The following is a 15,991-nucleotide window of genomic DNA, read 5'->3' on the forward strand; positions in this document are numbered from 1 at the left end:
TCAACATTGACTACTTTACTCTGCAAAGTCTTTTGTAAACAAGCCCATCCTCTGAGTCATTACAAATACACTGAATAGAAACAGACCTACAAGAGCCTAAGGTACCAGTGGATTTTTTGTCTCCTATACCTTGCTAAAATTAATGCAAAAAAATTCTTCCTTGTTTAATATAAGCTGATTCCCCTCTGATACTCGAAAAAATGCCACCCCAAAACACCACTTTCCTCTCTCGTTCCAGTTAATAGAGCTATACAGTTTGAGTACTTAAAAGTGAATCATGGAGCCCTCTATCCCCTGCTATAGCTACACCATTTTATATGTTTGTCACTGACACAGAAAGCAATGACAACCTTTCCTACTATCACTGGCCCCATTCTTGAGGTCAATAATAGCTAGTTACAATTAAACCACTCAAGGATTAAATGCATGCTGCACATAAGTATTGGAAATCTGAAGCTGATGCTCAGTTTTTCCATGCACTCTGTAGGTATTCCCATCCCAAGGGTTCAGCACAAGCAAGTACCAATGCACAAATTCCAAGGGACAGTGCAAGAGCTCACATCCCAGGTGCTCAGTTTCCAGAGGACTGCATACACTTGTGGGAGAAGCTGGTGGAAGCAAATTCCCCAAGGCACTATGCACAATATATTTTAGTGGCATCACAAGCTGTATATGACTTACAGTAGTGCAAATAAACAAGAGACCACAAGCACCTCAAATCAAAGCTCTGCCCAGGACAGGGCATCACAGTGCGTTTGAGGTTGTAGCTCATGCCCCTTTGTTAAATCGCCCTTTTTTAATAATTCTGCAGCGGATTGTCTCACTTTTCTTCCAGACTCATGCAGTTTTCCCTTTTAATGGACTCAGCACTTCTGATAATTTGCAAAAAAAAAAAATTCTACCACCACTTCCTACTGTTTTGAACACTGGGGTGGGGGTGGGGAGCTCAGGCTGTAGCTCATTCAATTTCTCCTCTCAGCCAGTGGTTGCACAGATGTTGCTCCCTAACTCTGCCACGCCGCGTTGCAGCCCTAGTTTACGGCCCCTGGCTCGGTATCTGGTGAGAGCCGCTCTTTTTATGCGGTCACTATCTGCCCCGGGGACCAGCAGAGCCTCAGCTCCATCCCCCGGGGGCTGGTACGTGCGTGCGTGCCCCAGTCCGCGCCCTGCTGAGGAGGGGAGATCCCTGGCACACGGCCAGCAGGCGGCCCAGTGCACACGCCGCACGCAGTGCCGCGCGTACACACACCTGGGGTGCGCTCCCACGCACGCTGCCGCTGCCCCCTCCCCAGTCCCCACCCAGCGCGCACGCGCGCCGCGGCCCTGCGCGCCACAGGCGAGTGCACTGCGCGCGCGCCAGCTCACCTGGTTCGCGCGCCCCATCTCTCACCCTCGGCTACTCTCTCGGGCGCGAGCTGGGCTCGCGCGGGCCGGTGACTTCCCGTTCGGTGCGGCCGGCGGGCGGGAGGGAACGCGGAGCCATCCGGGTCCTGCTCGGTGCTGGCAGCCGCCGCGCCGCACTGCCGGCCCCGGAGAGCGGGGAGCCAGGCCGGCTGGCCCCGCCGCAGCCTGTAGGTCTGCGGGGCCGCCATGCATCTGCACCAGGTGCTCACCGGCGCCGTCAACCCCGGGGACAACTGCTACTCGGTGGGCAGCGTCGGGGACATCCCCTTCACGGTGAGGGCGGTGCGGGGCCGGGTGAGGTGGCAGGATCGCTGGGCGGGGCTTGGCTTGGGGGTAATTAAGGATGCTGGGTAATTATAGCTGGGGCAGTGGGATGGGGTAATGAGAGGTGGGGTAATTAGCTGGGGGTAGTGGGGTGGGAGTAATGAAGGGAGGAGTAATTAGCTGGGGATAATTAAGGGTGGGAGTAATTATCGCAGGGGCAGTGGGATGGGGTAATTAGCTGGGGGTACTAGTGTGGGGGTAATTATAGCTGGGGCAGTGGCGTGGGGTCAGGCAGGTGGTGGTGGTGGGGTGATGACTAGGTGCATGGTGGTGGGTAGTTATGATCTCATGGTGGGCTGGGAATTTCATACTGAGATGCTCCAGTACAGAAAATGACTGGGGAGAGGGGGGAAATAACCCACCCATTCAGTCCTTTGGTGTCTGTTTCCCTTGCAGCGATTCCCCTAGCTCCCACTGGGGGAAGGGGGGTGATCTGCTGTTTTGCACTCCCAGAACACAGCAGCAGATGGGGGCTGGGATTTGAGGATGCACTTGTCACCTCTAGCTGGTGTTGAGGGCCTACCTGACATTGTGAAGATAAAAGAGGGAGGGAGACCAGTCAGCTACATATCCCTGGTTTTTTTTGTGTTCAAGGAATAAAATAGCTAATAGTATGGCTATTTGCAATGAAAAGAAAAATTCAGTTGGAACAATCTTCTTAAATACCCCATCCGCTGTTGGTGAACAGTTGGTCTTCTGTTACTATGAGGCAAGGAGAAATTAAATATTAATTCCTTTACAAAAGCTTCCCGTAATATAAGTGAAAATGGATAAGACATTCAAAACAGTTTGGTAGAGCCTAGTAATTTATAGTTGGAGTTGATTTATTTACCATCCATTGGCCTCTCTTTCCCCCATTTTAATGTAAACATAATTGTCACTGATTTGGTTTATGATGTGACTGATTTCAATGAGGGATCAGCTTCTGCAGTGTTTAATTTAATCCATATTTTACTATTTGAAGAGGAATTGTGTCTGACTAGGTTTTGTGATAACCTTTACCAGCCATCATTCCAGGCCTGAACTAGTTCTTGGTTAAGTGATATAAAGCATCATTTTCATTATAAAAGAACTGTGGGAAGACTAGTAGATCATTTCAAACCCTGCTCAGTCTTCTAACTCTCTTTTTAATAACAGATGGTTAAAAACCTACAAGATATAAAGGGAATGAAGACTGAGCATTTTCCCTGTTGTGCTGCTATGCAGGGCTACTGAGATCTAAGGGCATTGTATGGCTGCTGTTACTTTTGACAGTCATAAAATAATATATTGTAGTATTCTTTCCATTATAATGGCCTGGAAAGTCAGTTCATAATATGCTGCCTTTGTAATATAAAATTTATTTTTTTAATACCTATTAGTTTTACGACACTCACAACGAATGATATCCTTTTGCAATACAAGAATACCAAAGTCATGTTTTAGAAAAATGCAAAATCATTACGTGGTTCACTTTAATTGTAGAATTATATATAAAGCACCCCAGCCTCTCCTCTGGCTATTGTCTGCAACTTTATTATGTTAAATTAAATTAAAAAGGAACTAGCAAGTGATATATGTAAGAGAAAACATATCTCATGATCTTGCTCTGTTGTAACTGTCTGCTTCCCATTCTGTCTTTTTTCACTCTTGGCTTATTATTTCTTGTTGTTTTAAGCCCTGAGCCTGCAATAAGCTTTGTGCAAGCGCAAAGGTCTTCCTGTGCAGAACTCATTCCAGGATCAGGGCCTTAATGCCTAACGTAGATTAACATGTCTGCCACAGGAGATTTACAATGTTGATTTCTTTTGTTAAGCACCATGCACACCTATAGTACTGTATTATTATAGGTAGGGCCCTACCAAAGTCACAGCTGTGAAAAACGCAACACGGACCGTGAAATCTGATCTCCCCTGTGAAATCTGGCACGCAGCAAGGTGCTCCTACCCTGCACGGGGTTCCAGCTGCTACTCCCGGCTGGGGATGGGGAGGGACGATACTTTCTTTTCTCGTGCAGGGGCCCCTCCTGTAGCAGGCCAGACCCATCTCTGGCATCTCCCCTGGCTGCCAGAAGCTCGGCGGCTCCAGCTGTCACCTCCCCGCACGGAGATGCTGCAGCTCCAGCTGTCAGTTCCCCACTAGGATAGGAGACTGCCAGGAAAACCAGATATATGTAAACGACTCCACCACTCCGCCCCCAGACCCTGTGACCTTCACTTCTGCGTTGCTGTGGGCAGTGGTGCTGGCTTTAGAGCTGGGCGCCCGACCAGCAGCCTTCCTCTCTGGCTGTCCATATCTAAAGGCAGCATCCCTGCCAGCAGCAGGGCAGAAGTAAGGGTGGCATCCCACAACCTCCCAATAATAGCCTTGCGACCCTCCCACCGATTGCCTTTTGGGTTACACCACCATGAAATTTCAGATGTAAATATCTGAAAATATGAAATTGATTAATTTTAACACCCCTCCCCCCCCGCTGCTGTGAAATTTACCAAAATGGATCCTGAATTTGGTAAGGCCCTAATTATAGGCCTAGCTGATAGTGATGCTTATAGTTAAGCCAGCTCCTGTCTTCAGTTGCCGAAAGCGTTGTGAAACTATAATAGTTTGGGCTGAAATATTCCATTGTTGTTTTCTGCCTTCATCTGATTTTTTTTTTTTTTTTTTTTAAGTTTTAGCAAAAATTGTGCAGCTCTTTTTCAGAATGAGGTTACGGAAAATAGGTAGTTTTAGTGGTGGTATTGTTTTTACAGCTGTTTCTTTGAAGAGCTCTAGTGCTGCCAGGATGTGCTGCAGAAATTTGAAATTTCCCATTGGTAGAGTCCTGTAGCCATATTTGGATTAATTATATACTGGGAAAATGCCATTTGCTCATACTCAGAGCTTGTTAGAGGACGGCTACTAAAATATCCAAATGTTCTAATCTGAATAGAGCATAATCCCTTCCCCCAGCAATCATCTATACCATACATTCTCCTTAGACTCGCTTAGCTCCAGATAGCAACTTGACCGTTATCTCAGGGAAAGACTGAGTACTGGGCTGAAGCCTACTCTACACTTAAAACTCAAGTTGACATAGCTATTGTGCCCCAGAGCACCATCGCTATGCAAACCTAACTGTTGGTTGATGCAGTTAGATTGATGGAAGAATGCTTCTGTTGACCTACCTACAATTGCTCAGAGGTGGAGTTCCTATAGCAGCGAGAAAAACCCTTGTGTCACGGTAGTCTGCATCTACACTATGAGATTACAGTGGCACAGCAACTGTACCATAGCTCTGCTGTTTAGTGCCCATAGTATAGACGTGATCTGAGAGACAGTTGTAGACCATGGCCTGATCTACATTACACGGTTAGGTCAACACATGGCAGCTTATGTTGAGCTATCTATGAAAGTGTCTTCACTTAAAATTTGGCTCCTGCTGACATAAGTACCTCTCTACGCCACTTTAATAACGCCACCTCCTTGGGTGGGGTAGAGTCTCAGAATGTAATTTACTGGCACTGTGCTGATCTTGGACACCACATTGTTTATATTGACTGTTACTGGCTTTCAAGAGCTGTCCCACAACGCCCCCCACTGACAATACAATTGACAAGCGTTCCTGGTGAGCGTGTGCACCGCTGACGCAAGGAGCCAAGTGTGCACACCCACAACTGATTAAATAACTGCGGTGACTGTATGACGATGTAAATTAGGTCAACATAATTTTGTAGCGTAGACATGGCCCATGAGTTCCCATTTTAGCTCCTCTGCTGACTGGTTCTAATAATTTTATGTACCTCACAGCTCCTTCATCAGGAGGTAGGAAGTATCATTCCCCACATCTTACAGAGGGTAACAGGAGAGGTTGGACAGTTACTGCTGCTGGAATTCTGTGCCGCTGTGCAATGCAGTATTTGTGCAGAATTAATGTTCCCCGCAGAATTTTATTTTTTCCACACAATTTGTGATTTCCACCAAAATGCCTCCTTTTTCTGGTTTTGTATGTTTCAAACGTATTAGTTAGGTATACACGTAATGTCTGCATATACATGAGCACTCTTCACCCTGAATTCCACTCTGTGCGTGTCTGACCCTAGTGGCACTGCCCTCTTATATTCCCTTTCAGCCTGAACCCGCCCCCCTCCGCTTTCACCTATTGCTGCAGCCCTTCCCCAGCACCCCCACCTTACATGGGCGCATTCATACGACTTCCAGAGAAGGAGTGTTGGCTGGTGAACCATGTACACAACACAACCCACACAAACACATACATACACTCTACCCTGGGCTTCCCTTCCCCATGCTAACCAACCTCTAGCCTCCAACTAAACTACCGCTAACTCACCAAACCCCCTTCTGCAACAGTGGCGTGACTCAAAAACCTTACAATACACATAGAAGATTGAACTTGGACAAGACCTGGCAGACAGACACAAAACAGTCCTTAAGGATGCTAGTGCCGTCTTAAGCCAGGTCATTACAATACTTTTGTATAACATACTTTTGTATAATGACTTTGTTTAAATGAAATGTTTAATATCACCGAAACAGAAGATAACTGTCAACAAAGATACATCAAGGTCTGTATTAATATACCTAGTAAGGAATCTATTTGTCAAAAAACATTTCCTGGATCTTTTTTGTTGTCTGTGTTGTTACAGACATATTTGCTAACAGGTATTTTGAAAATAACAAAATAATTGAAATTAGCATAATAATATTTTGAGAAATAAAATATGCAGAATTTTAAAATATTGTGCGCAGAATTTTTAATTTTTTGTGCCGAATTCCCCTAGGGGTGGAAAGTGTATCTTCTGCATAGGTGAGGATAGAATCAGGGGGATAGATTTTTGTGGTGGACCTCTCAGAAGAGACAGCCCAGTTGGAAAAAGCAGAGGTGACTTCACTCATGTTACTTGTCTATTGCAGCCTAGGTTCCCCCAAGGGTATAACGTGGGTAACTAACGTGATTTTAGAAGGTGTTAAACTGTCTGCATAAGATGTTTCAAACTACATTTGCTCAAATGATTTAGCTAATACTGTTTAAAGCAGCACCTTTTTTTGTTGTTTAGACAGGGCCCAAGTCATAATTCAGTCATTGCTCTGCTGCTGAAGCACCTCGATTCTATGCTGCCCCTTACTCATTGTAATGTGCCAATCGAGCCTTATGTAACGTTTGGTAAGACAATACCATAATATGTACACACAAGCTAAACGAAAGCCCCATAGACAATTTTATACTTTTGACTACAAGCTGGCCTCTACCCAAAGGCAATTTTTTTTAAAAGTCTAAGCAGCGTTTGGCCATTTTGTTGCGTTCAGAGAATGAAACACTCTTTTTTTAATCAAAATCAAACTATTTTCATAACACTGATTTCAGTTGAGCTATATTTTTGATAGAATTATTTGGCTGAAAATTTCTGAACAAGCTGTATTTAAAATATGTCTGCAGACAGTCTGAAACAGAAGAGAGGTGGGAACAGCCTGGTGGCCCACAACTTGTCCCCCCACCATAGCATACAGATAACACAGTGCCAAGTTGTGAACTGAGAATTAGTCCTGGGTTGTGGGAAATAATGTCTCCCCTCCAGCCCCTTGTCCAACACCAACTGTTTCATGCTTGGTACTCCTACTCCACTCATGAAGATAGGAGTAGCCTTTACTCTGCTTGTGAGTAAAGGAGGGGAGTTGGCTAGTGGAACCCCTGTCCCTCTCCCCAAATACCTGTTGTATAGTGCTGTTCAGAGAGTCCCAGTGCAGCTGAGCTCAACAGGTGCTGGGGTAGTGGCTTCCTTGCATAGCCTGCTGAAATCCTGCTTCACCCCATGCACAGTAGAACTGCGGTGGTCTTGCTGCAAGAGGCTTCCCCCATCCACGCTTCCCATGAAAAAGGGGGCTCTCATATTTGTGTAAACTCTTCTATTCATCTCATTAGGTTGTGAATTCTGAAATCTGTCTCTTATTCCTCAAACTTTTCTATACGTATGAGTCCTGTTTACCCTCTAATCCTTTGTAGCTATACCAGCAAACCCTCCAAGTGGAGATGCAGCTTATACCAGCAAAAGAGTCCTTTTACTTGTATAGCTTATATCAGTTTCCCAAACATGGATTTTTTTGCCAGTATAACTGCATCTTCACCAGGGCTTTTACTGACATAGGTTGTTGGATTAGGAATGTGGAGAAAAAAAAACATGACTCTAATCAACATAGCTACGTCAGCAAAGCTTTTAAGTGTAACCCAGGCCTCAAAATACTGGGAAAGTGTCCCATAAGTTTGTACCCTCAACTTTGCACAAGCTTCAGGCACTGTTGGCAAGTAGATTAAATCTTCTGGCTGCTGTCTAACTCGATGATTTGTCAGAGGCTGATGGTTGTATATTAATGTGGCCCCTCTGCCCACCAAAGCAGCCAAGGTGAATAAAAATTATTAAAATAGAATCGTAGGACTGGAAGGGACCTCCAGAAGTCATCTAGTCCAGTCCCCTGCACTCATGGCAAGACTAAGTATTATCTAGACCAGGTATTATCCGACTGGTGTTTGGAGATTTTTAAGAGCAGGTTAGACAATCATGGAGATTCCACAACCTCCCTAGGCAATTTATTACAGTGCTTAACTATCCTAACCATTAGGAAGTTTTTCTTAATGTCCAACCTAAACTGTCCTTTCAGCAAATTATGCCTGTTGCTCCTTGTCCTATCCTCATAGGTTAAAGGGAACAATTTACCTCCCTCCTCCTTGTAACAACCTTTTATGTACTTAAAAACTTATGTCCACCCCCCCCATCCCTCCCTCTCCCCCGGTCTTCTCTAAACTAAACAAACCCATTTTTTTCAATCTTCCCTCATTAGGTCATGCTTTCTAGACCTTGATCATTTTTGTTGCTCTTCTCTGGACTTGCTCCAATTTGTCCACATCTTTCCTGAAATGTGGTGCCCAGAACTGGACACAATACTCCAGTTGAGACCTAATCAGCATGGAGTAGAGTGGAAGAATTACTTCTCGTTTCTTGTTTACAGCACTCCTGCTAATACATCCCAGAATGATGTTCGCTTTTTTTGAAGAGTGTTACACTGTTGACTCATATTTAACGTGTGATCCACTATGACTAAGGCTAAGATTTTGTCAGGGATATTTTTAGTAAAAGTCACAGACAGGTCATGGGCAATAAAGAAAAATTCCTGGAAGCCTATTACCCTGTCCATGACTTTTACTACAAGTATCTATGAGAAAATGGAGAGCTTGGCTTCGGGGTCCCCAAACTGGTTGCAGTGGCTGGGCAGCTGTGGGGGCTCGCTCTGAGCTCTGTGGGAACAGGTTCAGAGACGGGCTACTAGGATGATCCGAGGAATGGAAAACCTGTCTTATGAAAGGAGACTGAAAGAGCTTGGCTTGTTTAGCCTAACCAAAAGAAGGTTGAGGGGGGATATCATAGAATCTCATGATTGGAAGGGACCTCAGGAGGTCATCTAGTCCAACCCCCTGCTCAAAGCAGGACCAAACCCAACTAAATCATCCTAGCCAGGGCTTTGTCAAGCCTGACCTTAAAGACCTCTAAGGAAGGAGATTCCACTACCTCCCTAGGTAACCCATTCCAATTCTTCACCACCCTACTAGTGAAAAAGTTTTTCCTAATGTCCAACCTAAACCTCCCCCTCTGCAACTTGAGACCATTACTCCTTGTTCTGTCATCTTCTACCACTGAGAACAGTCTAGATCCATCCTCCTTTCAGGTAGTTGAAAGCAGCTATCAAATCCCCCCTCATTCTTCTCTTCTGCAGACTAAACAATCCCAGTTCCCTCAGCCTCTACTCATAAGTCATGTGCTCCAGCCCCCTAATCATTTTTGTTGCCCTCCGCTGGACTCTCTCCAATTTGTCCACATCCTTCTTGTAGTGTGGGGCCCAAAACTGGACACAGTACTCCAGATGAGGCCTCACCAGTGCTGAGTAGAGGGGAATGATCACATCCCTCGATCTGCTGGAAATGCCCCTACTTATACAACCCAAAATGCCATTAGCCTTCTTGGCAACAAGGGCACACTGTTGACTCATATTCAGCTTTTCGTCCACCGTAACCCCTAGGTCCTTTTCTGCAGAACTGCTGCCCAGCCATTCGGTCCCTAGTCTGTAGCAGTGCATGGGATTCTTCCGTCCTAAGTGCAGGACTCTGCACTTGTCCTTGTTGAACCTCATCATATTTCTTTTGGCCCAATCCTCTAATTTGTCTAGGTCCCTCTGTATCCTATCCCTACCCTCCAGCGTATCAACCACTCCTCCCAGTTTAGTGTCATCTGCAAACTTGCTAAGGGTGCAGTCCACACCATCCTCCAGATCGTTAATGAAGATATTGAATAAAACCGGCCCCAGCATCGACCCTTGGGGCACTCCACTTGATACCGGCTGCCAACTAGACATGGAACCATTGATCACTACCCGTTGAGTCCGACCATCTAGCCAGTTTTCTATCCACCTTACCGTCCATTCATCCAGCCCAGACTTCTTTAACTTGCTGGCAAGAATACTGTGGGAGACTGTATCAAAAGCTTTGCTAAAGTCCAGAAATAGCACATCCACTGCTTTCCCCTCATCCACAGAGCCGGTTATCTCATCATAGAAGGCAATTAGGTTAGTCAGGCATGACTTGCCCTTGGTGAATCCATGCTGACTGTTCCTGATCACTTTCCCCTCCTTTAAGTGGTTCAGGATTGATTCCTTGAGGACCTGTTCCATGATTTTTCCAGGGACTGAGGTGAGACTGACTGGCCTGTAGTTCCCTGGATCTTCCTTCTTCCCTTTTTTAAAGATGGGCACTACATTAGCCTTTTTCCAGTCATCTGGGACCTCCCCCGATCGCCATGATTTTTCAAAGATAATGGCCAATGGCTCTGCAATCTCATCGGCCAACTCCTTTAGCACCCTCGGATGCAGCGCATCCGGCCCCATGGACTTGTGCTCGTCCAGCTTTCCTAAATAGCCCCGAACTACTTCTTTCTCCACAGAGAGCTGGTCACCTCCTCCCCATACCGTGCTGCAGAGTGCAGCTGTCTGGGAGCTGACCTTGTCTGTGAAGACAGAGGCAAAAAAAGCATTGAGTACACTAGCTTTCTCCACATCCTCTGTCACTAGGTTCCCTTCCTCATTCAGCAAGGGGCCCACACTTTCCTTGACTTTCTTCCTGTTGCTAACATACCTAAAGAAACCCTTCTTGTTACTCCTAACATCTCCGGCTAGCTGCAACTCCAAGTGTGATTTGGCCTTCCTAATTTCACACCTGCATGCCTGAGCAATACTTTTATACTCCTCCCTGGTTATTTGTCCAATCTTCCACTTCTTGTAAGCTGTTTTTTTGTGTTTAAGACGAGCAAGGATTTCACTGTTAAGCCAAGCTGGTCGCCTGCCATATTTACTTTTCTTCCTACACATCGGGATGGTTTGTTCCTGCAACCTCAATAAGGTTTCTTTAAAATACAGCCAGCTTTCCTCGACTCCTTTCCCCATCATGTTATTCTCCCAGCGGACCTTGCCCATCAGTTCCCTGAGGGAGTCGAAGTCTGCTTTTCTGAAGTCCAGGGTCTCTGTTCTACTGCTCTCCTTTTTTCCTTGTGTCAGGATCCTGAACTCGACCATCTCATGGTCACTGCCTCCCAGGTTCCCATCCACTATTGCTTCCTCTATGATTGCTCTTTATAAATATATCAGAGGGATTAATATTAGGGAGGGAGAGGAATTATTTAAGCTTAGTAACAATGTGGACACAAGAACAAATGGATATAAACTGGACACTAGGAAGTTTAGACTTGAAATTAGACGAAGGTTTCTAACCATTAGAGGAGTGAAGTTCTGGAACAGCCTTCCAAGGGGAGTAGTGGGGGCAAAAGACAAAACTGGCTTTAAGACTAAGCTTGATAAATTTATGGAGGGGATGGTATGATGGGATAGCCTAATTTTGGCAATTAATTTGGCAATTGATCTTTGATTATCAGCAGGTAAGTATGCCCAGTGGTCTGTGATGGGATGTTAGATGGGTTGGGATCTGAGTTACTACAGAGAATTCTTTCCTGGGTGCTGGATGGTGAGTCTTGCCCACATGCTCAGGGTTTAATTGATCGCCATATTTGGGGTCGGGAAGGAATTTTCCTCCAGGGCAGATTGGCAGATGCCCTGGAGGTTTTTCGCCTTCCTCTGCAGCATGGGGCACGGGTCACTTGCTGGAGGATTCTCTGCAGCTTGAGGTCTTCAAACCGCAATTTAGGGACTTCAATAACTCAGACATAGGCTAGGGGTTTGTTATAGAAGTGGATGGGTGAGATTCTGTGGCCTGCGTTGTGCAGGAGGTCAGACTAGATGATCATAATGGTCCCTTATAATCTGACCTTAAAGTCTATGAGTTTATGAGCTCCTGGCCACTGGGTCTGAAGTCATGGAGGTTGCTGGAAGTCACAGATTCTGTGACTTCTGCTACCGCCGTGAAAAAATTGTAGCCTTAATTATGAGCCCCTAATCCCTTTCCACAGAACTTTTTCCTAGGCCATCCTTTCCCATATTGTATGTGTATAACTGATTGGTCCTTCTTAAGTGGAGTACAGTGCATTTGTCCTTATTGACGTTTTATCTATTTACTTCAGACCATTTCTCCAGATCATTTTGAATTTTAATCCTATCCTCTAAAGCACTTGCAGCCTCTCCCAGCTTGGTATCATCCTCAAACTTTATAAGTGTACTCTCTATGCCATGATGTAAGTCATTGATGAAGATACTGAACAGAACCGGACCCAGAACAGATCTCTGCAGAACCCTACTCGATATGGCCATTCAGCTTGACTGATTAGTGAACTACTGATTATTACTCTCTGGGAACAGTTTTCCAACCAGTTATGCACCCACCTTATAGTAACTCCATCTCCGTTGTATTTCCCTAGTTTATTTATGAGAAGGTCATGTGAGACAGTATCAGAAGCCTTACTAAAGTCAAGATATACAACATTTACTGCTTTCTTCTCTGTCTGTAAGGCTTGTTATCCTGTCAAAGAAAGCTATTAGGTTGGTTTTACATGGTTTGTTCTTGAAAAATCCATGCTGACTGTTACTTGTCACCTTATTATCTTCTAGATGTTTGCAAATTGATTGCTTAATTATTTGCTACATTATCTTTCCAGGTACTGAAGTTAAGCTAACTGGTCTGTAATTCCCCAGGTTGTCCTTATTTCCCTTTTATAAAATGGCACTATATTTGCACTTTTTCCATTCCTCTGGAATTGCTCTCATCTTCCATGACTTTTCAAAGTCAATCGCCAATGGCTCAGATATCTCCTCAGTCAGCTCCTTAAGTATTCTAGGATGTATTTCATCAGGCCATGGTGAATGTAGGTAATTACTTAAAAACTGTTAATCCATTAACTCTTACAGTTTGGGTCAGAAATCCTACTGGGTCAAGTCTGTTGCCATTGAACTCAATTACAGCCCTGTCATCATTCACTTCAGTAGACTCAGGTCTTGCCCCTTAGCAAGGACATTGGCAAACAACAGGGATCTGGGGCAAAAATCTGTCTGGGGATTGGTCCTGCTTTGAGCAAGGGGTTGGACTAGATGACCTCCTGAGGTCCCTTCCAGCCCTGATATTCTATAATTCTATGACTGACTCAAAGGAGAGACAGTCAACTGTGCTCCTAAATAAGATGGATAGGGTACTGTTAAATATTACAGGACATTTCCTCTTCTGCAGAGTAGAGTGAGCTGCTTCTGCAGTAATCTAATTCAAGGAGCAAAAGGCCAGAATTAAAAATCTTGATTGATGGGTTTTTATTGGATTTATTTTAAGTATAACTAGGCCATATTTTTAGGAATTTCTAACTATCGGCATATTGAATGTAGCACAAAAGTCACAGATACTTGTGTTCAGGTGTATAGAATGTGGAAATGTGTCTTGCAGTCAAGAAAAATATGTAACCCTTATTTGAGTAAGCTTTGTTTTAATTTTGCAGAGTACACCTGCTAAGAAAGGAAGATTGCTTTAAAAACGAAGGCAGATATGCGTGCTACTGGCATTTTAATAACAATTGGTATTAAGTTTACCTGTGCTTTTAAAAAAATATTTTTTTTTTCAAAAGTAAAAATGCACCTCATGAAAACCAAGAAAAACACAGTACCTGCCCCAAAAGAGTTTACAGTGTAAGGCCCCAGTCCTGCACTTTAAAGCCCAACTTCAACTGGGTAATTTACAAACCAAGGGCCCTCTGCAGATATAGGTGTCCATCCATGCAGTCATTGTAGGACTGTTGCCAAAGAGGGGAAGGGGAGAAAAGGGGTGAGACTAAGAAGATAAGTAACTCAGTAAGATGCCTTCAACTTGACAGTTCTGTTCAAAAACTGTTTTTTCTTATCTTCCCCTTTCTTCCTACTTTGTCAAAGCATGGTGAAATACAATACATCTAGCCCAAAAGTATTAGCTTGATCGCACAGGGAATAATAAGGGAAGGCATTTTAAAAAAAGGAGGGTATTTACTTTGGTTAGAATTACAGAGCCAGTAGCATGGTGGGAGTATGAGTTAATACAAGAGCCAGAAAATCTTAACAAAATGTATAAATGCCATTAGAGATACAATAAGCATAATTAAGTTAAAATTGAGAAATTTTTACCTCAAGATGCACAGGAACACGTTTGTATAATACTCTTCACTTGGTTAGGGTTGCTGTTAGTGATACATCAGAACACAGCTTGACTTTCAGATCCCAGGTTAAATTAGCAGGGCTAGCAATTAGAAAAAACAAACATCTTTGTACATGTAAATGGTAGATTTGAGATGAAGGGCATTGGGAGTACTGCCTGGCAACCCTTCAATGCCAGTTTTACAGACTCAAATAGGACAAATGCCCCAAAGACATAATTTAATGTAAAGGTTGACCATTGGAATGAATTCTAACTGAGCATGGACAAGCCTCTCTCAATATTTTTGTTGTCCAGTAATGTACCAACACTTCCAAGCAATGAGGCTTCTACCACGTACTTGAAAAGATCAAGACTGTATTGGAAAAAGCACTAGAAGAGATGCTTTTTTTATTCTTCCTACACAAGAGCCTCCTAACAGGAGGTGTACTACTCTGCCGTTGGGTAAGGGTATGTCTGCTCATCTAGCCCTGTCCAGCCTCTTTTTGTGATATCATCTCATTGAATAGCTCCGGTGTGTCTACTTTCTGCTCCTTACAGCTTTTCTAGAATCGCAATAGACACATACGAGTTGTGTGCTATTGACTCAGGAACACAACACTGTAAGTTTACTTTTGGAAGGTTGTTGTCATGGGGTCACCACCTCCCAAGTAGCCTCTCCTGGCACTGGTCTGTTCTTTCCCAACCAAGGTATGGTCTAGCTCCCACTCTTCCCGCCTTTGCCTTTTATTTTTTCCATCAGAGTTATGAAACACAGAACATTCTCCCCACACCTTGGACTTTGTACAGCTTTATACACTCTCAAAACAAACAGAAAACCTTTTGCCCATCTGGGCTTGCTACTGTGTTATCCAGGACTCTCAATCAGTCTTTCATCTTTGTTCTTAACTTTCTTCCATGGAACCCTTGCAGGAGCATTCACTATCTCCTGCAATTCCTTCTCCATCCTGTCCTTCAGGGACTCCTGCAGGAGCCTTTTCACTCCCTGTGGTTTCTTCTCTCCAGCCTTTTCTGGCTCCTGCCAGAGCCTTTGCAAGCTCACTACTAGCCTTTCCTCTTTATTAAGCTTTGCTGCTGGCCTTTAGAGAGGCCAGCTATCCCTCATTGTGCCTGATGAGGTGGTGACTAATTAGTCACACGCTGCACCACTTTCCCCTTAAAGCGACAGGCATACCTGCAACAATTACTTTGTAAAGTTTTGAAAATCTGCTTTTTGTGTATGCAATTGTATGCCTACCTTGCATTTCTAATTATTGCTACAGATACAAATTGGACATTTACCAATACCATAGATATTTAGTGCCATGTATGTAACCACATCTCTAGTTTGTGTACCCAGTTGCAACAGATATACTTACAAAGCAGAGGAGAAGTTGCATGCACAAAAATGTATGCAATCCTTGTTTCTAAGTTTCCTGTAACTTCACTCATGAAATTCTGAATAATTAATACAATTTTAAAGGGTCCAAATTTCTTAGCTAATTAAGAGTCTAGCTTTGTGTTTAAGCTAGCAAAACCTACTCATTATCATATCTGTGCTCTTCAAATGTATTAGGTAATGTTCTTGGATATCTAATGTGCCATTGGGCATCCATTGGTATAACAAGTTGCAGATGCGCTATCTGGCAACTTGAGGGG

At 44.2% G+C, this 15,991-nt stretch overlaps 1 protein-coding gene across 1 annotated transcript in view; it reads left to right on the plus strand.

Annotated features, from left to right (window-relative positions):
• Window positions 1-1,559: 1,559 nt before the first annotated feature.
• The window catches only part of DMXL2 (Dmx like 2), a 114,967-nt gene continuing 100,535 nt past the window's right edge, over window positions 1,560-15,991 (plus strand). Inside the window, exon 1 of the mRNA XM_044980982.1 lies at window positions 1,560-1,677. Coding sequence (XP_044836917.1) covers window positions 1,591-1,677 — 87 coding nt within the window. The 5' untranslated portion in view covers window positions 1,560-1,590. The remainder of the gene's footprint in view (window positions 1,678-15,991) is intronic.

Source organism: Mauremys mutica, chromosome 11 (assembly GCF_020497125.1).
Source record: "Mauremys mutica isolate MM-2020 ecotype Southern chromosome 11, ASM2049712v1, whole genome shotgun sequence".
In the NCBI taxonomy this organism is placed as follows: Eukaryota; Metazoa; Chordata; order Testudines; family Geoemydidae; genus Mauremys; species Mauremys mutica.